Raw genomic sequence first — 25,939 nt, 5'->3', positions numbered from 1 at the left:
CTGCACACACACACACACACACACGTACCACCCCATCCTTGCACACACACACACACACACACACACACACGTACCACCCCATCCCTGCACACACACACACACACACACACACACACGTACCACCCCATCCCTGCACACACACACACACACACACACACACGTACCACCCCATCCCTGCACACACACACACACACACACATACCACCCCATCCCTGCACTCACACACACACACACACACATGTACCACCCCATCCCTGCACACACACACACACACACACACACACGTACCACCCCATCCCTGCACACATACACACACACACACACACACGTACCACCCCATCCTTGCACACACACACACACACGTACCACCTCATCCTTGCACACCCTCCCACATGCGTGCACTAATGGACTCACCCATGCACACTCACATGTGTGCAACCCCAGCACTGTCCACGGCTCCGTGCACGCTCATTTGTGCATGAAGATGTGCACAGCCTTGCTCACAGCCATGTGCATACACACAAGTGGGCAAGAACAAACAGTCCACTGGCGTCCCTCTGTCTGTGTCTCACCGGCTGTGTCACCAGAAGAGAATTCAACTCTCAAGAATGAAGAACTCACATCTGGCTCCAAGGAATGTAACTGTCCTATCTCCCAGAGATCTCCACTGTCTCACCTGGTTGTGAGCGTCCCTCACAGCCAGCCAGAAAAGCAAGCAGAGGCTGAGACCAAGGAACCCCTCCCTGATGTGCAGCTCTCTGACAGTTTCTCTTTACACAGAGTGCTGGCGGCAGCCGCGTGCATTATCACACGCACTTGTATGGGCAGTTGGTGTCTAGACGTGAAGGAGACTTGCTAATTGCCCTGCTGACATATAGGGACAGACAGAAAATTTCAAGTAGGAGCTAGAGCATGTATATAAAGGATGTACGGACCTACAGTTAAGGATGTGGATTTGCATCTGAGTCTGTGCCTGCAGACGATGCAAGCGCTATGCATTGTCACCCAATGGAAATGATCAAACAGCTGCTTTGGGACAGACTGTCTGTAGGGCTCAGGAAGTGTGGCCTTCCAAGGTACTTCAGGTGTCCCAAAGAACAGAGGCAAGCAGTGATGATTCCTTTCTCTCTTGATTCTAATACTTGTAGGTAGAGCGCTTGAGAAAGACTTTGGAGGCTTTCCTCAGCCTCTACCTTTCCTTGTACGTTTACAAAAGCAGACTGTCTAAAAACAAGAAGACTGGACACACTTTTTGGGTTTGGTTATTTTTATTAGAATTTTTTTAATATTATAATATATATAATATATATTATATAATTTATTATTGTGTTTATTGTATTATATATATTATGTATATAATGTATATTATGTATATTATAATATATATATTATATAATCATATATTATAATATATAATATATATAAATAATATACAATATACAAATTTTTTAAAGTTGTTTTGGCGTTTTTGTTGTTTTTTGTTGTTTTATTCCAGTCCAGTGTAATAAATTCTCAGTCTTACAAGGGATGAATTTTTAAGGCCTTCCTGCTGATGGACCACACTCCACTTGAACGTCAAGTGGAGCATGAGGTAGCCTTCATCCAGAAAGGTGGAATCTTGATGGGATGTTGCTGTCTTATGGAGAGGAATCTCGGCGTCCCCCAGGCTGAGCCAACACACGGACACAGATTTCTGGATGGTGACCATCGCTTTCTGCCCCTGCTCCTGCTGCCTGGTCTCTCTTCATCATCGGTATCCAGCAGGAGATCACGAAGCCCTGGAGGCACGGTGATATCCAGGTCATCGTCTGAAACTTCTTCCACCAGATTGGAAGGGACCAGTCCTCTTGTGCCATCCGTCAGCTCTCCCAGAAACCAGCCATCCTCATCCATGTCTCCACAGATGTAAACGTATTGTCCAGCTGTCAGTGGAAGCTCGTTTTCTGGGTCCTCATTAGGGCCCTCATAAGGATTTTGTAGCTGTGACGAGCTAAGAATCTTCGTTTTGGTGGTGATGGTCTGTGAAAATGTAGATGCAGACTGCCACTGGCCACACTTTTGACTCCCCCGGCTTTTCCTGGGGATTGGGGCATTCCTGTTTGGGATTTCTGTGTGGCCTCAGCTTTTTCCCCATCTCCTGGAGCTGTGTGCATTTTTCCTCCAGACTCTTGCTGAGCACTCCAAGCTTGATGTCAGCCTGCTGGAGGTCTCTCAGCAGGTGGTTCTGGGCCTTCAGGGCCTGGCAGTGACTCTCCAGGTTGCTCAGGGCTTGTTGGAGGTAGCTGCACTGCTCCAGCAGCTTGCTGCTTGTGCTGCCTGGGAACCCCGGGTCTTCCTTGGCCGTCTCATTCTCCTTTTCCAGATGCTGTCCCTGCAGCTGGTTGATGTCCTCTGCCTTCTCTGTGGCCTCTTTGGATGTGGAAGAGGCCTCCTTGAGGTGCTGGACTATTTCCAGCAGCTGCTGGGTACGGAGGCAGAGCGTACGCATCTTGTCCTTGAGCCGCTCGACCTCCTCCCACATCTGCTGAGAGCTTCTGCTCCTCAGCAGGCAGCACTTCTCTCCAAGGAGGCTGCACTGTCTATGCAGCTCCTTTAGCTTCCTCAGCAGGTGGGTGTTCTGCTCCTGCTGCTCTCTGTGCTCAGGTGGGCAGGCCTCTTGTTGCTCTGCAGCCTCCTTTTCCAAATGCTGTCCCTGCAGCTGGTTGACCTCCTCTGCCTTCTCTGTGGTGTCTTTGGATGCGGAAGAGGCCTCCTTGAGCTGCCAGACTATTTCCAGCAGCTGCTGGGTACGGAGGCAGAGCGTACGCGTCTTGTCCTTGAGCCACTCCACCTCCTCCCATATCTGCTGAGAGCTTCTGCTCTTCTCTTCAAGGAGGCTGCACCGTCTCTGCAGCTCCTTCAGCTTACTCAGCAGATGGGTGTTCTGCTCCTGCTGCTCCCTGCGCTCAGGTGGGCAGGCCTCTTGTTGCTCTGTAGCCTGAACACCCACCTCTGCTACAGCCCGATGGCAGGCCCTGGCCCTGTTGAAGAAGACGCGTGGCTGCCCCTCCACGTGCTCCAGGATGTACTGCAGGAAGCGTCTTCTCTGCTCCTGCAGCTCACACTGGAGGCGCTTGCTCTCCACGGCCTGCTCTGCACGGGACTTCCAGCAGAGCTGCCGCTGGACTTCCTGCTGCATTCTGTGGTCTGCTCTGCTGCTGTCGCTCCTCAGCAGCGCCTCCGCCAGTTGCCGCTGCAGTTGCCATGCCTGGCGGATGGTGTCGTTGCGCCGCTTCTGCAGCAGCTCCTGCATCTGGTGCAGCTGGGCCTCCTTCTCCTGCAGCAGTTGGCAGATCTCTGCTTGCCACTGCCTCAGGTTCTGCTCCCGCAGGCGCTGCAGCTTTGACACCCGCACCCGCTCCCACTTGGAGCGCAGTTTGTCGGCCAGCAGCTGCCGCTCCCGCTCTGCCGCCTCCTGCCGCTCACATCTCTCAGCAGCGCAGCGGCGCTGCAGCTCCTGGGAGCGGAGCCGCTCGCCCTCCAGCTGGGCCTGCAGTGCCTTCAGCTCCTGCCTCTTCTCCTCCCGCTGCGCAGGGCAGGTGGGGGGCTGTGCCGGGCCCCGGCGGGGAGAGGGCCGGCTGCCCGGGATCCCCAGGTCTTCCTTGGCTGTCTCTGGCACCTAGAACCAGAAAATCATAGAATAACAGAATGGTTTGTGTAGGAAGGGGCCTTCAAGACTCTCCCGTTCCAAGCCCATGCCAAGGGCAGGGACAACTTCCACTAGGTCAGGTTGCCCAAAGGTGCGTCCAGCCTGGCCTGGGGCATTGCCAGGCGTGTGGCAACCACAGCCTCTCTGGGCAGCCTGTGCCAGCGCCTCTGCCCCCTCATGGTGTCCTGTCTTCTTATATCTCATCCAGATCTCCCCTCTTCTACTTTCAGGGCACTGTCCTTTGTTGTATCACTACCCTCCCTTACAACCAGTACATCTCCAGCTTTCCCCAGTTCTCCTTCAGGCACTGGAGGGCCGCTCTGTGGTTTCTCCAGAGCCTCCCCTCCCCAGGCTGAACAATCCCCACTCTCTCAGTGTGTCATCTTACCTGGACGTGAGCGTCCTTCACGGCAAGTCGACTGGAGCCCTGCTCTGCACGGTGGCAGTGCAGAGCTCCCTCCTTTTCTTGGGAGCAGGACATTGCGTTACGGAGCACATCTGCCCAGCTCCCCACGATGTAATAGGTGAAGAGCCTCCTCTCCAGCTCCAGCTGATGCTGGAGGTGGCGGATGCAGGCGGGCTGCTCACCATCCGTCTCCCAGCGCAGCTTGCTGAGGACGTCCTGCAGCTGGGCATGGGCCGCCTCGCTGCTGGGGGGGTTCCTTAGCACCTTGGCCAGCTGCTGCTGCAGCTCCCGAGCCTGGCGCAGGGCTGCATCGCAATCACGCTGCAGCAGCTCCTTTGTCGCGCGCAGCTCGGCCTCCTTCCAGAGCAGCAGCTGCCGGGTCCCCGTCACCCGCTGCCGCTGCTCCCACTCCTTCAGCTGCTGCTCTTCCTGGGCCTGCTGCTTCTCCCAGGCACAGCGCAGTTGGTCGGTCAGCAGCTGCCGCTCCCGCTCTGCCGCCTTCTGCAGTTCACATCTCTCGGCAGCCCAGCGGCGCTGCAGCTCCTGGCAGTGGAGCCGCTCGCCCTCCAGCTGGGCCTGCAGCACCTCCAGCTTCCAGCTGTTCTTCTCCTGCTGCACAGGATGAGCTCACATAGTGGTGCAGATGAAGAGGTATTGTACAAGCCATTCACTGTGCGGGCTATATTCATCTCTATAGCCGAACCATGCCAAGTCAGTGAAAGAAGTAACTTGCTGGATTCTAAAATAGTTTTGCTTGAGAACGGCGCTGTTGCCAACTCTACTTGTTACAAAATGAACTACACCAGAGAGAGAAGGAAAGGGCAGCAAAGTTTTATATTTCTTTATGTTAGGAAAAATGGTAAATTTCTCAACCAATATGCTACTCAAGTATCCCCTGTATAGCCCTGAACCATGACCCATGTAGGGGTGTTAGAGTATTGTGAAGTTATGAAACAGCAGAGGTAGACAATAATAGTGCTGACATTGCTATTTAGTAGTTAATCAGTTAAAATGTATAGTTTAACCATAAGACAGATGGAATGGACTGGTCTAGCCCGGATGGCTCGGATGAAAGAAGATAATGAATTTCTGGACAAGTTCAAAAGAAGAGTAACACGTGAAGCATGAAGCCTGGGCCTAGGATGAAACACGAGAAAGAAGGACTGAAGATGTATTGATTAATCACGAGAAATGAATAACATAAATGATGTAATGTTTACCTAATCATATAAATATAGGACGTTTGTAAAGCTTAAGGGTCATTCACTAGGAGTGACCCAAGCTCTGTATGCATGTTTCACCTGAGCACTGAGCTTGTTAATAAAATCAACCCTGGAGTACCCACGAGTTCGAGTCTCGACCTGGTTCCTTTCTGCAACAGTTTGGCACCCCAGATGGGACTCTAGGCGTTGATTGGGGTAAGTGCCTAAATTTTTTATTATATCCAGGGGGAAGTGCATCCACTCTTTTAAGGGTTCGAGTCCTATTTTTGGGGTTCGAGTCCCCGAGGCTTCTTATTTTTGGGGGGTTTGGGGTTCTATTTTTCTGCGGTTTATTTTCCTCATTACAGAGTGGCTGCAATTCTCACTGGACCTTGGATTTCTATTTGGAGAATAGTTATGGGGGGATCGCCGTCTATAATTAAGGGTTCACCCTTAGAGGAAATTTTGTGTAACTGGAGTAAGATTGAAGGTGTTGTGGGGTTAAAAAAGAAGCGAGTGATCACTCTGTGTCAGGATGACTGGCCATTCTTAACCCGGGTTCGTGGGGCTGGTCCCGACGAAGTATGGCCACCTGAGGGGACGTTTGATGATAAACGTCTTGCTACCATGCGGCGAATACTCCAAGATAGAAATCCTTATCAAATGGATTATTTATATGTGTGGATAAATTGGGCTGATAAAAGAAATCAAATTAAGTTGGGGAAGGCTACTAGCAAAACTGAATTATTAGCATATTTTGATGAATTACATCAGGGTGGGTATAATTCTGATCGGGAAAAAGATGGAAATAATAAAGAAGTGGGGCAGTATCCGATGACTATTGAATTTCATTCTAATCCGAGGGTTGGTCCTGATACCGGCCCTGATGTACCACCTCTATTAGCAGCAGCAGTACATCAGCCTTGGAAACCGGGAGATTTGATGCTATGGCAAGAGAAAATGCCGCGTTTATGGGAGGATGCGGAAAAATGTGCTAAGATGTTGTCTAGTATTTTCAGAGATTATAAACCTAATTGGGAGGACATACAGACTCTGTTACAGGAATTATTTACTGTAGAAGAGAGAGAGAAGATCATGGCTAAGGATAGAGAGTTATCAAATACTAATCCAGGAAGACCTGTATGGCCCATAGCTGATCCGAAATGGAATATTGTTAGACAGGATGAGCTTCAGGCTTGGAGAACGGCTACACAGGGTTTGCTAGAGGCTGTACGCCAGTGTGTCGAGCGGGTTACTAATTGGTCCAAAGTACAGGAATGTCAGCAACGGTTGGATGAACATCCCAGTGATTATTGGCATAGACTTCGTTCTGTTTTACTTAAGTATGGGGGTATGACAGAGCAGACTTTTCAAGAGCCGCTTGCAATTAGTGTGTTTGTAAATCAGGCTGCACCCGATATTAATAAGTATTTTAAGAAACATATGCCGGGATGGCAGGCAGAGGGGTTGCAAAAAATATTATCTGTTGCTACGTTTGTATACAATGGGCGAGATCAGGAGAGACAGGAGAAAATGCAAAAAGAGAAGGATGAGGAGCGAAAGCGACAGGAACGAGAGAGAGAGACCGAGAGGAAACGTGAGAGGCAGGAAAAACGAGAAGATATGGCTTTTTTGGCAGCTGCGATTACTCAGTCAGCTCAACAGAATAGGTGGCAAAATGCTAGAGGCAGAGGTAGAGGAAATCGGGGAAGGAGACGAGGATTTCCACCCCAGATTGGTGGAGAAATTGTATGTTATTGGTGTGGAGATTTTGGACATATGCAGCGAGAATGCCCCCTCAGACCTCGACCTTTTCTAACCCCCCAGGGTTATCCGGTGACAGACGCATCTGGGCCTCATATAGATTCAGGAGTGGGAGGCTTGCGACGAACTCACTCGCAATAACAGGAGGATGGCTGTTACTCTGAGTCCAGAAGGTCATGTAATCGCAGAAGTAGATGGGCTAGAAGTTGCATTCTTAGTAGATACAGGAGCAACTTTAAGTTTGTTAAATTTTGATTTGCCTGAAAAATCACTAGAAACTGTTACTATCAAGGGAGTTTTAGGGGTAGAAGAGAAATACTTGAGTAAACCACTGCCTGTAACCTTGTCAGGACGGATGACATGGGCACAGTTTGTTATTTCACCCACTTCTCCAATATCCCTATTAGGAAGAGATGTCCTCCGAGAACTAGGCACTAAATTAGATTTGAATTCAAAAGGGATGAAACTTTACTTTTTGGGGAATGTACTAGCTGTAGAAAGAGAACAGAAACAGAAAATTGAAATTCCAGATGACTTAAAAGACATACCCTCCGGTTTGTGGAGTCATAGTAGTAAGGATATAGGATTTTTGAAATCTGCAAAACCAGTGGTAATCAAGACAAAAGCTGGACCACCGCCCTCAATTAAACAGTACCCGATTGCGACAGAAGCATTACCTAGTTTAAAGAAACAAATTCAGTATTTTATTGATGAAGGGATATTGAGACCCATTATTAGTCCATATAATACTCCTATTCTGCCTGTTTCTAAAAATAGAAAGGATGAGGACGGGAACCCTGAATATCGTTTTGTACAAGATTTAAGAGCAATTAATGAACATGTTGAAGCCCTGCACCCTGTAGTTCCTGACCCTTCACTAATATTAACTGAAATACCAGAATGGTCCAGGTGGTATACTGTAATGGATCTGACGGGAGCTTTCTTTAGTATACCTATTGCTGAGGAAAGCCAAGAGATCTTTGCTTTCACATGGGAAGGGAAACAGTTAACGTGGACTCGGTTACCTCAGGGGTTTACGAGTTCACCAACTTTGTTCTCACAGATTTTGAAAAATGATTTAAAGGATGTTATTTTACCTCAAAAATCGGTGTTGGTTCAATATGTTGATGATTTACTTATTGCTAGTGCAACAAAAGAAGCTTGCATAGAAGACACAAAGTATTTATGTAATAAATTGTATGAAAAAGGACATAAAGTCTCCCTTTCCAAATTGCAGTTTTGTAAGCCTGAGGTAAAGTATTTAGGGTATGTATTAGCTTCAGGGGTAAGGAAAATTGATCCAGAACGAATTAATGCTGTACAAGCAGTACCTAGGCCAATCACAAAGAAACAGATGAGGGCATTTTTAGGACAGGCTGGATTTTGCCGACGATGGATTATAGGGTATAGTGAAATTGTTAAACCTTTACAAGAAGCTACTAAGGACCAGGCCATCGAACCGATACCATGGACTGATGAAATGCAGCAAGCTTTCCAGGCTATTAAACAGGCGCTGGTATCCGCACCGGCTTTGGGACTGCCCGACTATGGTAAGCCGTTTACCTTATATGTTACCGAATCAAGAGGAATTGCAAAAGGAGTTTTAGTTCAAAAATTTGGACCTTACGAGCGGCCTGTCGCCTATTACTCACAGTCATTAGATCCTGTTGTGAGGGGAACTCCCTATTGCATTCGAGCTGTGGCTGCAGCGGCAGAACTCACCGAGAAAGTCCGGACCATTGTCTTGGGACATCCCCTGGTTGTAAAGGTTCCGCATGAAGTAGAAATCTTGCTTAAAAGGTATGCAGAAAAATCCCTTTCTCCACAGCGCGCTCACCGCTACGAAGTCATTTTGCTCCTAGCTGATAATATCACCTTAGAGCGATCAAAACCTTTGAATCCAGCCACCTTACTCCCTGATTCAACTGGAGAACAAAATAAACACGATTGTGTGCAGGTGATTCACTCAGTCTCACGACCGAGGGAAGACTTAAAGGATGAGCCATTAACAGAGCCTGAGTTAAACTTGTTTACTGACGGTTCTAGTTATTACATTGCAGGAAAGCGATACACCGGATTTGCTGTGACAACTGAGACAACTGTTCTACTAGCAGAATCTCTCCCAAGCGGGTTGGGAGCACAAGGAGCAGAACTTATTGCGCTCTGTAGAGCGGCACGATTAGCACGCGGCAAGAAGGTAAATATATACACGGACTCAAAGTATGCTTTTGGAATTTGCCATGCTATCGGCATGCTCTGGAGAGAGCGAGGCTTTCTGACCTCTGCAGGGAGAACAATAGCTCACGGTGAGCTAATAAATGACCTATTACTGGCTATACAAGAACCACGAGAGATTGCTGTAGTTTACATACCTGCACACAGCTCTAAAAAACATGCGTTAGCAAAAGGAAACCAACTTGCAGATGCGGCAGCTAGAGCAGCTGCTGTGCACCCTAATTATAGTGTTCCTATTATGACTGTACAAACTATACCACTGCTATCGGACCCTAAGACACTTTATACAGAAATGAATAAAGAGGAACTGGAGGTGTGGATGCGTATGGGAGCTGTTCAAAAGGATGGGATTTGGATGATTGGTGATAAACCTATGTTACCACATAAATATTTGCTAACTTTAGTAAGGTGGTATCATGATAGAAGCCATGGCGGTCCAGGAAATATTGCAAATCAGATTGATCGTTTGTGGATAGCACCGGGAGTATATGCAGCAGCTAGACGAATTGCTGCAGGATGTGAAATATGTCAAAAGTACGGGATAACCAGACCCAGGATGGAAGAAGGGAAGAGACCTCCAGCTGAATATCCTTTTCAGAAACTTCAAATTGACTTTGCTGAAATGCCACCAGTATTGGGATTTAAATATATGTTAGTTATTGTGGATCATTTGTCTGGCTGGGTGGAAGCATTTCCTACACGAAAGAATGATACAAAAACTGTGATTAAAATTCTGTTACGAGACTTAATTCCAAGGTACGGAGTCCCAGAAGAAATAGACTCAGACAGGGGAACACATTTTGTTTCCTCAATGATGGCCGAATTGTCAAAGACACTGGGAATTACTATGGCGGCACATACACCGTATCATCCACAGTCATCCGGAAAGGTAGAGAGAATGAATAGGACTATTAAAGATAGATTAGGCAAAGTAATGTCACAAACAGGACTCAAATGGCCAGATGCATTACCTTTAGTCTTATGGGATTTGAGAACATCCCCTAGGGAGCCTTTAAAAATTAGTCCAGCTGAGGTTTTATTTGGGAGAGTAGTGGCAGTACCAGGAACATATGTCTCAGCAAAAACTGCACTTTTGGAAGGGGAAGAGAATATTACTCAATATTTGTTGTATTTACAAGATTCTTTTAAGAGAATTCAGCAATATGCTTATTGTTATCAAGGATTACCAAGAGATGTTAAAGTACATGATATTATTCCAGGAGATATGGTAATGGTGAAAGTGTTTAAACGGAAACATAAAATGGAGCCCAAATGGGAAGGGCCCTATTGTGTGTTGTTAACTTCTCTTTATGCTATCAAGGTCAAGGGTAAAGAGGCATGGATCCATCACACTCATGTGAAAAAGGTCTCTGCATCCTTTTCTTCCTCGTCTGCATAGCTTCAGGACATCGGTACCAGTATGAATTCTCCTATCGGGACATTTTGACTGGACATCAGGTAACTCTGAAAACGAAAGAGGTTTCTACGACTCAGCGTGAATTCATCATAGAAGGAGAAAGAAATACTGACTTATTACAACTCAACAATGTCCGAACCCCTTTTGGCACATTTCGATGGTATATCCCCGGTAGTACTCGAGCTAATTTTAGTTTTTGCATTAGAGCACGATTTTCTTATCCTTCATACCCCAGAGTACCTCCTCCTCGGCTCCGAGCGGTATGGGTTAACCATAATATTAATTTTAGAGAACCAAGCAGTGGTACTGGAATCTGGTGTGTGGGTATGCTCCCCGGCTTCAACAATTCGTGCTGTCATAAATTCTCCATTGCGTACCCTCGGGACGGGTTTAAATTAGTTCATACACATTGGCAAGAGGTAAAATGGGGACCTATGTCCTGGCATGACACAAGTAGCCATACTCAGCAGATGAGACACCGAAGGTCTTTACAGCCACATGTCTCTTATGAATTAGGCCACTATCGTTATTGGACAGATAATTCTCATGTATCAATAATGCAATCGTTTGCCCAGAATCTAAATGTCAGTGATTGTTGGATTTGTTCAGCCTTACCTAGATCAGTAGCACATGGAGTAAATTTGATTGGTATCCCTATTCATGTTAATACTACTATTGGTCATATTTGGAATACAACAATATTAAGAAGTAATTTTACCACTCATGCTTTATCATTGGCTCATACACGATTGGAGAACAATACTTATATTCATTGTGTTGAAAATCGTGATTCTACTGGAACCTATTTGGGAAATTGGACTTTACGATGTGATAATCTCACTGCTATTAAAAACAGAAATCAATTGATTTTGAGTCTCCCAGGAGCCTATTGGCTGTGTGGAGAACATGCGTACAAAATTTTACCCAAAAAGTGGCGAGGAAGATGCACTTTAGGCCTAGTTGTACCCGATATGGAGATCATTCCCAGAGAAATAAATGGAACGTTATGGCATAGGTCTTTCTATGGACGTACTAAAAGAACTATTTTAAATCCTTTAATTGAACGACCAACAGGATTCCATGCATTTGTGCGTTGGTTTATACCTGGTTTAGGTGTTAGTGAATTGGAAAAAGCAATACTGAATGTGTCAGGGGAGGTGGAGAAGTTAGCTAATGCAACGGCTTATGGCTTATTAACTATACAAGGCGAGCTTACAAACTTATCTAAAGTAGTTTTGCAAAATAGAATGGCACTAGATATGCTTTTAGCTTCGCAAGGGGGAGTGTGTACTGTATTGAATGCTAGTTGCTGTATGTATGTTGATCAAACTGGAGAATTATTAACTGATGTTGGGAAAATATGGGAAGTAAGTAAGACAATGCAAGAAATACAGAAGGATGATACTCGATGGGGTTTTTCTGAAACATGGCATTGGCTGACATCCTGGTTGCCAAATCTTTCTGCTATTGCTAAGAAAATTATCTTGATTATAATTGTTGTGATTGTTCTGATTGTTATTGTTTATGTACTAATACAATGCTGTATGCGAATGGGGTCTGCTTTAACTGTAAAGGCACCACCGCCACCTAAGATAGTTTTTGGTGGATATCAGTAGAATACTTGGGAAAGTAGCTATTAGAAAAGGGGGGACTGTTAGGAAAAATGGTAAATTTCTCAACCAATATGCTACTCAAGTATCCCCTGTATAGCCCTGAACCATGACCCATGTAGGGGTGTTAGAGTATTGTGAAGTTATGAAACAGCAGAGGTAGACAATAATAGTGCTGACATTGCTATTTAGTAGTTAATCAGTTAAAATGTATAGTTTAACCATAAGACAGATGGAATGGACTGGTCTAGCCCGGATGGCTCGGATGAAAGAAGATAATGAATTTCTGGACAAGTTCAAAAGAAGAGTAACACGTGAAGCATGAAGCCTGGGCCTAGGATGAAACACGAGAAAGAAGGACTGAAGATGTATTGATTAATCACGAGAAATGAATAACATAAATGATGTAATGTTTACCTAATCATATAAATATAGGACGTTTGTAAAGCTTAAGGGTCATTCACTAGGAGTGACCCAAGCTCTGTATGCATGTTTCACCTGAGCACTGAGCTTGTTAATAAAATCAACCCTGGAGTACCCACGAGTTCGAGTCTCGACCTGGTTCCTTTCTGCAACACTTTAGGCAGATCTGACTTCAGCTAACCCAGCACGAGGTACGATCCCAACAACTGAACAATGCAGGGCAGCAGCTGCTTTGAAAGTTGCTTTACCAATCTGCCGATTACTTTTTACGTCTAATTGCAGTCTTTATCTTCTGACCGGGAACTGAAGATCCGGAGGCAGAGAAAATATTTTTTCCATTAGTCCTATGAATAGAAACCGGTAGCACAGAGTTAGGACAACGCAGAGTTAGCGCAACGACACATCATCAGTAGGGTAAAACTAACCTGTCTCACGACGGTCTAAACCCAGCTGACGTTCCCTACTGTTAGCTGACAGTTCAGTAGCAGCACTGAGCAGATATTCCAGAACAACTGTTTTATCATCTGGCTGCTCACTACTCAGCAGCTGGCAACAGACAACGTATGATGAATGGGAAGAGAGTTCCAGAAACCAAAAGCAATGAAATCTCTCTCATTCAGCAGGTAAGCAGCAGCGTAACAGCTCAATTCAGATCTTATTTTTCAAGAACACTTCTCATGGCTGCATGATATTTCTGAGAGCTGTGCTGCTATAAAGCCATCGTTGCCTACTTAGCCAGTCACACTAACAGAGCGAGGAGAGATGCTGTCCTTAGACATAAATTCCGAAGTACATCTGAGCACCTCGCAATTTAACATCAGTAGAGGCTGCCTGCGCTCCACAGATAGTACCAAAAGCTCAAGTGAAAATCTGATTTGGTCTCTTACCCCACTGTAAACGTTGCAGGTTGGCTGAATGAAAATCCTGAAGAGCCGGAAGGTAGTACCGATGCTGCCGGTGCAGGAGGATTTGCACCAAAAGTAAATACTTCTGGGTTACTCGTGAAGTTGAAATTAGAAGTACTACTCCCAAACTGGAATACGGGACCTGAGAAAGACGGGGTAGAAGGAGAAGGGAATAAGAAAGTTGAAATTTGAGTTTGTTCTTTCCAGGAAAGTCCTCCCCTCCTTCCTCCCACCACCTCTAACATACATTGCTTAGACCTTGCTCAAGGCGGCACAGCTTGGGGTGGGAGGGAGGTTTACCAGAAATGCTAAGTTACAACAGGAACAACACCTAGACAACGTCATTTGTTTCAGTAGAGCATCATAAAGAGATTTTTAGACTGCTGGCAAATTGCTAAGGAACTGTCTGCTGCTACCTGTACTGCCATTAGTCTATGGCTGCATGCACCACAATATACAACAATGTACAACCTATTGGTGAAGGTAGTGTACCTCTCCGGCAGTAAGGAATCAGATGCAAAATACTTAACCCTGTGTCTACTCCCTCTATGGAGGGCAATTCTTACAGTAGAGTATGTACAAAAGGCAGAAGTAATTTCATTCACTAAACTTCAGCTGCACTTCATGGAAACCAACTCACTGACTAACCAAGCTCTCTTTGAGACCTGAAACGAAAAGGATGGTCAACACTCACCAGCATTGGAGGCGCCAGAGCCAAAACCTGGCTGTTGGCTCAATTGCTGTCCAAACACAGTACTGCTTGTCACAGAGCCGAAGGCAGGAGGCGCAGGCTGAGAGCCAGATGAAAACAGTGATGTCGACAAAGATCCAAAGCTGGGAGCATTTGGCTGGCCAGGGCCCTGGCTCTGGCCAAATGCTGGTAGCTGACTGGCACCAAATGCTGGTCCAGCAGCAGGCGCTGAAGACCCAGACCCAAAGACAAATGTAGAGGATGACCCTAAAGGAAAAGAAGAGAAATTTCAGTATGTGCTGAGTTGTTTTGTTTGTTACAGAGCTTTATGTTTGAAGCCAAGTAGGTAAAACAACAAACAGCACCTCATTCATGATAGGAATCCTACCTTTTCTTGTAAGTTACATGAAAAACAGCATACTTAAAGGAGTCAGACAACGCACACCTCAAACACGGGTTGTCTAGACTCAAATTACTGTTAGCCATTCATGCTCTAGAAGCAGGCTCCCACAAAGAGCACAAGCTGATTTGTATTACTAAGACTTATTTATACCACGGGTAAAGAACACTCACTCACTTATTTGTATTATTTTAAGCGTTCAAAACACAGCTCCTGATCTATTAGAATGAGGAGAACGCCAATCTTTCCTCTCATAAGCAACTGCTCCCCTTCCTCATCCAAATGTTTACAATTATCAATTTCTGGAGACCACATCAGGCTTGCAGGGACCTAACTGAGCTACCAGAATAATTCTGTCTCTCCATATAATAGCAAACAAGCTCATTCAATTAGCTGCTTTGGTTCTGCATGGCAAGCAGAAATAATGAGAAAAAAATACAGGACTGAGCTGTGACTTCAAACATACACACTTCTGCTGAGCAAAAAGAGACCTTCTAAATAGCGCTATTAATCTAAATGCAATTTAAGCAGACGTCACGCAACACAAAAATACCAACTGCTGCAATGTAACTTGGAATGGCTGATTGTTTTTCCAGGAAGGAAAACAGAAGTTAAGACGGACTAAAAGGCATTCCAGTACTTTTATGAAGATTTGAAGATTATGAAGACCAAGAAAATGAAGGACTGGCTATCGTGCTCATTAGAAGTCACGCTTTACAAAGCAGCAGCTGCATATATCAATACTGTGTTTGTAATATACACTTGTGAAGGGTGGATAGTACAAATCTTGATGTTATTTACAACGCTCGAAGAGTTTTAGGTATGGGAGAGAAAAATTCAAGTTAAAACTAACTTTTAACCTTCAGCACTGGATTGATACTGAGAAGAGGGAAATTCATTCTCACAATGACAAGTTCCTATGCAAATGAAAGCCAGTAAAGGATTATCCAATGCACAAAATATCACCACAGCCAGTTGATCCCTAAACTGTATTTCCCAGACTGCCTCAAAACTTGACCTGAGCCCCAAGCATTAGCACTGTTTATATATTGTTGGATGTAAATATTCACTACTTTTCTCAATTTCCATGCATTTTCCCTACCTGTTCTCCAGGAAACACTCTTTCCCTGCTCCACTTTTGTGATCTAAGAGCAAAAACAAAAGCACCTGCTTAAATGTACCTGTTGAACTCGATGTGGCCGTGGCTCCAAAGGTAAAGCCAGAACTTGCTGCATTGCTACTGTTGGCTCCTGAACCGAAGACAAATGGATTAACTGCTGCACCAGTGGTGGAAGATGTGGTGGTGGGTTTGTTTTCTTGAGAGAAGCCAAATGACTGAGATGCTGTAGATTCTGCAGAATTGCCAAAAGCGGTGCTGCTCACAGTGTTGCTGGCTTGCCCAAACACAAAGGGAGTGGGAACTGGTGCAGGGTTGGAGGAAGAAGTGACGCTGCCAAACAGGCTGCTGCTGTTGGCTGAAGTGGCAGGTACGGCTGCGCTGGAGGAACTAGAGCTCAAGAAGCTGAAAGATGGCTTTGCTGCTCCTTGATCTGAGAGGGAGAACAGAACATAAAACACTGCAAGACAGCAAACCAAGCGCAACAGAGAGACCCTGTTCCAGCCACTGTACAAGGAGAAATGCTGGACGATGTCTCAACTATTATCCAGCTACTGTGGATTACATAAAATCCAGGTTTAATACACTGAACGCTGCCATGTGCAATTAAAGGAATGGGAGAATTGTGAAGAATGATGACACCACCACAGTTCTAGGCTTTAGTAGTTACGGACACCAAGCACTGGCTATAACAACTGGAACCAGAATGAACCAGTACATCTCAGCTCCTCAAACAAAACTATTCTTCAGATGCTCTGAGAAGAACAACATGCATTACCTGCAACACTTCTGTAGTTTGCTAAATAACACAGCAAAAAAAAAAAACCCCACAGTGGTACAGCTGCTTTTGTAGCCTCTCCTGAAATTACAGCCCTGTGCCTACAGCCCTAAAGCTGGCTAAGCCCATCATCCTGCAGCCTCACTCTTTTGGCTTAAGCTCACTGTAATTCAGTACTTTCAAGACCTGCTTTTGGGAGCCACGGAGAACAGCCCCCTGTTACAGAACTGTCACAAAGTACTGAGTGCAATTTTACATTTAAAGTTATCTTTTAAAGTATGCAGTTCTTCAGCTTTCCCTAAGCTTCTGCTCTCTCATTATTACACCTGACCCTGTTCTTGATTTCCCACTGCTGTTTTTCCAGAAGTTACGGACCCTTTTCATCTATGCCACTTTTAAGGGACTCTCTACTGTGCTGAAGAAGGCTCGTTAAAATCTCATTTTTACACAAGGTGTTTCATCAAATTTCCATGGTTAAATCAAACTCCAGAACTTCAACTCAATCATAAGAACCATAACCCCATGCGCTGCTTTTATTCTCTCTGTTCCTTCCCTTATAACTTCCAAAGTTAGTAGAAGTGAGTAATGAACGCTGTTCTGCAAACCATGGCTGATAAGTCATGAAATCAGAATCAGAATTCTTCCACATGGCAATTGTTACTAAAATCTTTCAGCCCGCTCTTTCAGAAGGTTAAAGATGCACAAAACTGTGTAGTACCTATTAAGCAATTTCCACACCTTCATGGCAGTAAATTGCAGCAGCACAGCTGCAAGAACACATGAATGAGACACCTCCTCACATCCCCTTTCACTATGAAAACCATCGCATGAGGCCTCTGTCACCACGCTAAAGACTGTACCACCAACTATGCTGCTAGCACAGAAACCATACAAACCATCCATGCTCATGTGGGATGCAATACAGGTTCTTTAATGTGTGACAATATGTATATATTTTTTGTCTAAACCTAGTCTTAAAACTCACTGAAATCAAAACAGGAATTCTACTAATTGTCTATACGTCAACAACTGGAACACAAATCACACTGCACAGAGTAATTAAGCTTTTTCTAAAGCTCCAGTACATGAACCCAGCAACTCCTACAGATTCTGTAACTTATGACTTCAGAGGTACCATCTGAGGGACTTAGACAACTGAAGACAAAAGATATTCTGCTTACCTGAAGTATTGGCTTGGGCCCCAAATGAAAAAGTTGGCTTTGCCTGCTCAGTTTCTTTCTCCGATGGTTTAACAAAGCTGAAGTTGAACATAGGTTTTGCTGTGCTTTCTTCTTTGGTACATTCAGGCTGCCCAACGGAAAAGACAGGTTGTGCCTTTGACTCTTCATTCTCAACTTTCTTCCCAAACAGTAACGGAGGAGCAGAACTGACAGAATCCTGTTTCTCTTCTGTCCTTCCCAAAACAAACTGCGAGGCAGGAGCCGACTCCACGTTACCAAAAGAGAAGCCTCTCTTTGCTGCAGGAGTTTCGTCCTTTTTCTCATCTGATTTCTTAAATGCAAAAGAAGCTGATGCAACTTCATTTTCTGCCACAGTTCCAAAACCAAACCAGACATTTGCAAGTCTAAGACTGACAATCAAAAAACTGCATTTTTCTCTCCAAACTGCAATACAACTCTGACTTACTCAACTCAGTATGAACTAACACCAGTTAATTTCATGAGCACCACAGAAGTTAACTTGCAAAAGAGCAGATACAGACTCATACAGGAAAGCATTTATAGCATACAACATAGATTCACCTTGTTCATCACTGATGTTGAAACAGTGCTTGGTGACGATGAGACAGTACTGCTAGTCAGAAAACTAAAGTTGAATGGTGCCAGAGATGCAGTACTGATGGGTAGGGATATTTTTGGGAGTACCGGTTCCTCCACTTCCCAGAGTTGTAAAGTAAAATTTTTCTCTTTTACAAAACATGCTACTTTCTCATCCTGCTCCGCTCTGATTCGCTACAACAGCGAATTTGGAACAAATATAACATTTAAAGTATTGTGTACTGAACCCACACAACAAAACACAAAATACCTACAAAGAAAACTACAGATGAAAGAACATTTACTCTGGTAAATCCAGCCTATACCACATGTAAGGATGCAAATCATATATCAGTACATCTTAAAAACAACAGCGTTTGTTCTTGCCTTTTAAGCTATTTGATAACCAAGACTGAATGAGTTAGGGTTTAAATGAGAACTGCCAATCTAATCACAGGCTGCACAGAAGCACCAAGATCTAAATAGAAATGAATGACTAAGCAGAGGGATAAATTGGTACTACAGACATTCAAGCGTATCCTACGACTTACAAGTGTTTCACTATTATGGTCTGAAAAGTTAATGGAACTTAGCTATTTTTATCTGCATCACTATTTTATTTGAATTACATAAACATACTCCATTGTTTATGATTTCTTTATATTGCATCAGCTAAAAGACCAACATAAAGACTGACACTAAAGATACAGTCATAGGCAGCTCAGATAACATCCAATCAGAAAAATAATCTTGAATACTTGTGGCTACAGTTTGATAAAATAGATCTTTTCCCCTTAAAACAGGAAAAAAAACCTTTCACTACAAGTTCAGTAAGTATCAGCAATCCTAAGTCATCATTAGCAGACATGCAGAACACCATTTTCTAATTCTCTTTTGGACTCCTGGCCCGTACAAGACTTAAACAGCAAAGAATAAATTCAATAAACTTTGTTTACATACTTGACACTTGTTTCAAGTATCGCTGCATTATAGAAACCATACAAACCTCCACCAAAACATTCCTACTCTTTGGATACCTTGAAAATTGTAATACCAGGCAGAGGAGAGACATGGTTAAGCAGATAAATCAGCATATTCTTTCATATAATTTAAACTATAGAAATGAAATTGCAGTGAAATTCATGGCTTCCATAGCAGTTGTTACAAGATTTCCTCTTCTTGTATGGTATTCATGGGAAAAAGAAAGAAAGAAAAAAAAATAAATAGTGTGTTATTAAAAGCAATGGGAGATTTAGTTGAGCAGTGAAAATATTTAGTTCAGCATCTTGTTATGCTACACACTATTTTTGAGTTCCCTCTAATCATTTCCTATGGTGGAACATGATGAAGAACTGGGCCCCCTACTTAACATATTTCCCATTGCTACCAAGGTAAAAGGTCACCAATACACAGGAATGTTCACCTAACAACATGAGTCATGCAAATATCATCCTTTAGCTGAAGGCAAATTCCTGCCCCTTAATATTTAAATCCTATCTAGCTTTCACTGATTTCTAAACATCACATCCTTCAAATATTCAGAACACACTGAGGGACAAAAAGTCCCTCTCTTTTTTCCTTCCCCTGTCTAATAGGATTTTTCACTTATTTTACCAAAGCAAAATGTTGGCAGAGAAAAAAAAGTCAATTAAAACAAGTTCCCTCCTTTGGCAAAGATGTTCACACTAAAGACAGAGCTGAAGACAGCCACTACTATATCTGACTTTAGAGACCTCAACTCTACTGAGACATCTTGTCTAGTACATGGTGCATTTAATGCATAATAGCAGTATATAATGCACTCAAGCTCACTAACCAAGGGACCATGTAAAATCCACTCTCCTCCACCCTTATCTAACAACTATTCAGTAAGGATAGAGTAATTCTTAAATCTGCATTCTCCTCCAACTTTGTCATGGCCGTAGTTGATGCCACTGTCTCCTTGGAATTCACAGCTCAAAAATTTCTCTTTAAGACTGGTGCCCTTTCTCTCTCTTCTGAAGAAATGAGACAAGTAGGTTTGATTATTTGTTTTTAAATCGCTGCCAAGTGGTACAACTTTTCAGATGACCTTCTTGGAACAGGACCAATATGGGAAGTTGGTTCAGAGCCTTGTCAGGGTAGTCTGCTCTTAGACAGGTGAGGGAGAGCAACGAATGAGTTGAATTCCAAAGAAATATTCCATTTACCTATATTTGTCCCCAGAAGCTCTGTTCTTGTTCTGACACTGTTAGAAACAAACAATAATACAGCCACAGAAGCCTGCTGGCATAAACACATCAGATGGAGAGCAGAATCAAGCCCACTGAATCTTTTATTGCAGTCACTGAGATGATACAGCTACATGGCAGTGCTATAGCTATCAGCTGCAACAAAGCTACCTGGAACACAGTCATTTTTCATAAAACATTCTCTATCCAAACAGTGGAAGAAAATAGGAACAAAGAACCATTTCTTCCAGATCAGCAGAACTTCGCTTCTACCAGGTCTGAACCACAGTGCAAGTCTGCTTTCACAGACACAAAGGTTAGTCCACAAAATACTAGTCCAGTTTCTAAGGCAGAGACAAAGCTTGCAGTGGTGATAGAGTGTTTAACTTGGGTTTCCAGTATGGTAGCACCACAAAGGTCCAAAGGCTTTTGGCCCTGAAGACCTTTTACTCCATTTTGAGTATAACATACAGAAATCCTTCCTTTAGACTTAACACCAAAACTTTGGAGAGCTCCAAATAGTTCGGGGAATAACAAAACCCAGCAAAGAAAAGTCAGGCCAATTACAAGCATGCCTTGCTCACTGTAGATTCAACCAAGTGCTTGGATCAGATCAAGAAAAAGCAGAACGATACACTTTTCCCCGATACTTCTGTCTGCTCATTCCCTCTCTGCCCTGGAGCAGTCAATTACGCATTAAGAGAGCACAGCAAAGACACCACTCTCAGCTGTAACTGCTTTTGCAAGGCCACATCTTCTGTCTCAGAAATCCCAGGCCACAGTCTGCTAATTGCTAACAGGCTGAAGAGAGCTTTGCAACCCCTTAATGATAATAACCCTGACAAGCCAAAGAACAAGGCCGACAGTGAAAGGAAAGAGACCTAAGTGTCACTCGTTTCCTTGCAGAGGCATTGCCAAGGAGAAAGTGTTTAAGAATTTGCAAATGCAACTGAGCAGGACAGCTTGCAGAGGTGTTGGAGAGTGTTCACAGTCAGCCTAAGGCATGGTGGCAGCACCCAGGCAGGCATGGAGGACATGGGGACAGCACCACTGTGCTACGTGGGGCTCTTACACCTCATCCTGAGATTGCTCTAAGGGTCAGCACCACTCATTCCTGCCTTATCCCTGTTTCTGACCACATTTTGCTTTGGTTGTGATGGCTTTGGGATCCTTTGACTGACTTCCAATTGTTTTTCGGCCACTCCATATCTGACATTTTGACTCCTCAGATGTTTGATTTTGGCTTGTATGTTCTGCAATGCCCTATTCCTACATCCACCCTCACTGTGCTTTCCTGTGTTTCTTTGAGTCCTAATCAGGAGGCTGTCTGAACTGATAAATGCCCCCCAAGGCATGGTCCCAGCTGCAGGAATACAGTTCTGCAACCTTTTACTTTTATGTTTCAGCTGCATCCTATTCTGTCTCAACTCAATTTATAAGCCAGTGTTCATGGAACACCGGTGGAATTTCTGAAGTGCATTTACATGTGATTGTTGGCTTGTACTTCAGGCAACAGAAGCAAATAAAAACTGAAATTCATTGCAATGACCTAGAGGTACAGGAAAGCAGACCTTGAGTCTTAATCACTTGAACACGCCATGAATGACTTAACAAATTAATATTAAAAACTGTAGGAAATACAAATCCTTCTCAAAATAATGTTCTAAACAGCAGAGAGTGGTAAAGAAGAGTATTTATGCTTCTGTTCTACACAATTAATATTATTTACTACTTCAAAAGAAAATCACTGACAAAGCTGGCTACAACATAAACATAATCTAAATTTGTTGTCAGCTAATAGAGGCCATGTGCGCCATCACCTGGATGTGAGAAAATGATCAATTTTCCTGTTACTTCTGACTACAATGTCTCAGCAAGATACAGAAAATAAGAAGTTTTCCTGCCTTGTCCTTCTCCTTCAGAGCATTTTCATTTAGTTCATATTCACATTGTTTAAAAACAGAGCAAACTCACGCTGGTCATGCTGGAACCACTTAACCACTCTAGTGTTTTACTGGAGCCTATTCTCCCTCTGCATTGGAGACTTCTGAGCTATAGGGAAGCTGGAAGAAGATTCAAAACACTGAACAAAAACAGATGGTTGAGAATGGTGTGCTAGAATAACTCCCAAACACAAACACATAGGAGAAAAGTCATGTTAGGTTTAAAAAGAGAGAATACTAACCAGGTCCCAGAAAAGTCTGAAAAGCTGTATTATGTTTTTAAGTATAAGAAACAATAATTCACCAAACTTTCCAGACATAATTTGATGATGCTTCTGTCTCAGGTGCAGAGAGAAGAAGAATTTGTTTAAAGTGTGCCAAATAATTCACCATGATATTAAGTTATGCCATCTGGAAATGGGATATAGAACTCAGATTTCTCTCAAGATCAGATTTAGAGAAAGCATCTCATACTTTGATAGGCCATTTAAAAGCAAACATCTTACAGCCGACCCCAGATGCTTTCTCTATTTGTATCAAGTGCTTATTAAAGCTCCTCATCATAAGTAGGTTTTTGTTTTCCAGTCTTTTTATTTCCAAGGGCAAACACAGATGGTGCACAGCAGCATAATGCAGGAAGGACTCAGGCTGAGAATGAGCAGCAGTGTGGCAGAGGGCTGTCCCACGTGGGGTGAAGCTCAGGCCTTGCAAGCAGGAAGATTTCTGGTCATGCAGCATTTGCTAATAAGCAAATGTCCTGTAAGCACAGTCTCGTGGCTTCAAGGTACTGCAGTTTTTCCTCAGAGTCCAATAAAGACCCATCAGGGATAAGCAGCATCAAAGAAAATTCTAGTTAAATAATAGTGAAAAATGTGGATCAGAACTGAAACTGGGGCCCATAAAGGGTATGGAATACTCATCCTTGGAGATTTTTAAAACTTGATTAGACAAGAATTCCAGGAACCTGGTTTAGCTTTGAAGCGTACCCTCCTTTGAGCAAGGCATTGGACCAGAGGACCCAAAGGTCCCTTCCAACCTGAATTATTCAATACAGCTAAACGGCACTAGCTGTACTGATGCAGAGCATTGGGAAAAGACAGGCAGGTAAGATTTGCAAAATCTGTCAGCCTCAAGATATCAAACTTACACTTGCAGGGCAAAGCAACAATGGAAGTAAGTTTCATCATCCTTCCCCACCAACAGCAGTATCACAGGTATCCCACTGATCCTTCTCCCCAGCCTCTGACTCATCCATAGCATGCTCTTTATGGCAGGGCTGAAGTAAGAAAATCCATTTCCCTATACCCTTTCTCTGCTCTTTCCTCCAGTACCTCCCCAGCAAAATTTTCACATTCCCACTGCGTTCACCTGAGCTCCGAATGCCTAACAAGAAATGCAAAAGCATCTAGCAATCATAATAGGTGTTAAAATCCTGCACGTTGTTTTTACCTGGTGTAACAAGCAACCATGAGGCATTATGCAACTGACCCAATTTGAGGCATTTAACATACCAAGGCTTAGCAAAGAGTGCCTGCTACAATCTACAGATTCTGTTCCCAATGAAAATCAGTAACCCTGTTACTGGAGGCAGAGCCAGACCCGACACCTCAGTGCCGCCTATCCATATTTCTAAATAAGTTGTGCAGGAAACATATTAGTTTCTAATCTTGCTGCTTCAGTGCCTAAATGAGCCTCATCACCATAGCAACAGATGGCTTCACAATCTTTAATGCCTTTATTTTCACAAGTCCTCTGAGAAATAGAGGAGGACAGCTGTCCCCATTTCACAACTGTGTAACTGCCAGGCAAAGAGGCAAAGTAATTTGCCCCAAATCCTGCAGGAAATGTATGGAGAGCAGGATGTCAGGGCATCAGGTTTCCCAGCCTTCCTACACATGCTCCAACCTACCCCATCCTTACTGCTAAAAGTACTTCCTACATCTATGGATACAGGAGCATGGCCTTTAAAAAAATGGCTTTTCTATTTGAAAGCTTGGGTCTCCTAAAAGGCTGGCCTGTCTCTGCAGGGAGATGACCTACAGAGGAGGTCCAAAGGGCAGTGGAAAATGGACTTGGCCAATTCATTAAGCCGGAAAGCAGTGATGCCATGTGTAAATCTCACAAGTTTCATAGCGTTTTAAGAGGCTGCTAAGGGTTCTAATTCTGTAATTCCTTTCTGTTGTATTTGGCAAGCATCTGGCTTTTACTCTGTCCACAGTGTGCACTCCAGGGAACAACACATTAAGGAAGCCAGCAAAACCAATACTTGTCCAGTTGTTCTGGATGTGTCAGATCACAGCAGATTTTCCCAGGCAGGCGCAAACTCTGCAGAAAGCCATATCTCCCCTTCCAATGTCATCTGAACTTGTATTTTGTTTTAATTCAGTCTATTCTCCTTCCCAGGCATAAAACTTAAATTTCCAAATTTGGGATATTCTGATCATGTCCTTCTATGTTGAGCTGTTTCAGCACAATTCATTGCCCAATCAAGATAGGTTTCTAAACCCATTTTACGTTGTTCTGTTTCCTCTCAAAGTTCAGACATTCTCTTGATTCTCTTATTTATAATGGCTTATAGGTAAAACAAATTTAACTCATGCAATTTGTACCTCTATTTTATGAGGGGAAAAAAAAAAAAAAGAAGAAGAAGAAGAAGAAGAAGAAAAAGAAGAAGAAGAAGAAGAAGAAGAAGAAGAAGAAGAAGAAGAAGAAGAAGAAGAAGAAGAAGAAGAAGAAGAAGAAGAAGAAAAGAAGTAAGACAAGGTTCATTTATCAATATAATCTTTTTCGTTTACAATTAGCATCGGAGTTGTATACAAAACATCTCAGCCCTAAAATGCCTCTACTTATCACAGCAGTCTACACTGTTTATATTTATGAGGCAATTTGCATAAATGCCTTCAGATTGATGCGGCATTTATATTTATTTCATTTTTCTATTTCTGGTATTTTGTGTTCCTCTTCCCTTTATATTGCCTTTTTGAGAAACCTGCTTCATTCATCTCTCAGGAAGAACTGCTTTAAGAGAGGCAGATGGGAGCACCTATAAAGTGAAATATCGAAACTGTCTCAACATGACATAAGCGTCCTCCTGGTACTGCTGAATATTACAGCTTTTAAAAGTCATGTTTTACTTTGGAAATAGAAGCAATTACTTTTAATTGTAGTTCTCAGCATGAAAAACTTGGAAAAGGGATGTTTTTCTCCTCTTCAAGTCAGATCCTTATATTAAAAACAGAAACACTTCAGCACACACTGAGAAACAGGCCATAGTTACCCTAGGAATATACAGCAGCAGCACCGTTAAGCATGACTGCATTAAAAAGATATGTTAAGTGTGAAGTTGCCTTAGGTTTATCTTGGCTGTCTTAA

The 25,939-nt window shown here is 43.6% G+C and overlaps 4 protein-coding genes across 4 annotated transcripts; 2 read left to right on the top strand and 2 right to left on the bottom strand.

Annotated features, from left to right (window-relative positions):
• Positions 1-1,350: 1,350 nt before the first annotated feature.
• LOC146755039 (uncharacterized) lies at positions 1,351-4,954 on the bottom strand. The gene is made up of 2 exons (XM_085526420.1): positions 4,077-4,954; positions 1,351-3,658 (listed from the first exon to the last, which is right to left on the bottom strand). Exons 1-2 carry the CDS (start codon positions 4,167-4,169, stop codon positions 1,991-1,993), a joined length of 1,761 nt encoding a protein of 586 aa, XP_085382546.1. The 5' UTR covers positions 4,170-4,954; the 3' UTR covers positions 1,351-1,990.
• Positions 4,955-4,958: 4 nt separating this feature from the next.
• On the top strand, positions 4,959-7,255 carry LOC146755038 (uncharacterized). The gene has a single exon (XM_085526421.1). The coding sequence runs from the start codon at positions 5,714-5,716 to the stop codon at positions 7,199-7,201; it is 1,488 nt and encodes a 495-aa protein (XP_085382547.1). The 5' UTR covers positions 4,959-5,713; the 3' UTR covers positions 7,202-7,255.
• Positions 7,256-10,622: 3,367 nt separating this feature from the next.
• Positions 10,623-12,866, top strand: LOC146755037 (endogenous retrovirus group FC1 Env polyprotein-like). Its single transcript, XM_085526419.1, has one exon. It carries the CDS (start codon positions 10,634-10,636, stop codon positions 12,326-12,328), a length of 1,695 nt encoding a protein of 564 aa, XP_085382545.1. The 5' UTR covers positions 10,623-10,633; the 3' UTR covers positions 12,329-12,866.
• On the bottom strand, positions 12,493-24,698 carry LOC146755036 (nuclear pore complex protein Nup153-like). Its single transcript, XM_085526360.1, has 8 exons — positions 24,608-24,698; positions 23,899-23,950; positions 19,375-19,451; positions 17,818-18,282; positions 15,923-16,291; positions 14,345-14,608; positions 13,633-13,792; positions 12,493-13,089 (listed from the first exon to the last, which is right to left on the bottom strand). The coding sequence occupies exons 1-8, from the start codon at positions 24,696-24,698 to the stop codon at positions 13,005-13,007; spliced, it is 1,563 nt and encodes a 520-aa protein (XP_085382486.1). The 3' UTR covers positions 12,493-13,004.
• Between the last annotated feature and the right edge of the window lie 1,241 nt (positions 24,699-25,939).

The sequence above is a fragment of the Coturnix japonica genome, chromosome 36 (genome assembly GCF_054131305.1).
Source record: "Coturnix japonica strain WE chromosome 36, WE-NBRP24, whole genome shotgun sequence".
In the NCBI taxonomy this organism is placed as follows: Eukaryota; Metazoa; Chordata; class Aves; order Galliformes; family Phasianidae; genus Coturnix; species Coturnix japonica.
The sequence above is the reverse complement of the archived record's forward strand: the minus strand, read 5'-3'. Positions and strand labels throughout refer to the sequence as shown.

Excerpts from the sequence above, each read along its gene's own strand:
- LOC146755039 (XM_085526420.1), bottom strand. The coding sequence starts at position 4,169 with ATGTCCTGCTCCCAAGAAAAGGAGGGAGCTCTGCACTGCCACCGTGCA. Across the intron at positions 3,659-4,076 it reads TGAAGGACGCTCACGTCCAG|GTGCCAGAGACAGCCAAGGA; the intron begins GTAAGATGACAC and ends TTCTGGTTCTAG.
- LOC146755038 (XM_085526421.1), top strand. The coding sequence starts at position 5,714 with ATGGGGGGATCGCCGTCTATAATTAAGGGTTCACCCTTAGAGGAAATT.
- LOC146755036 (XM_085526360.1), bottom strand. The coding sequence starts at position 24,698 with ATGAAACTTGTGAGATTTACACATGGCATCACTGCTTTCCGGCTTAAT. Across the intron at positions 19,452-23,898 it reads GTGAAAATTTTGCTGGGGAG|GTATCCAAAGAGTAGGAATG; the intron begins GTACTGGAGGAA and ends ACAATTTTCAAG. Across the intron at positions 13,793-14,344 it reads CTCTGGCGCCTCCAATGCTG|GTCCCGTATTCCAGTTTGGG; the intron begins GTGAGTGTTGAC and ends CGTCTTTCTCAG.
- LOC146755037 (XM_085526419.1), top strand. The coding sequence starts at position 10,634 with ATGGATCCATCACACTCATGTGAAAAAGGTCTCTGCATCCTTTTCTTC.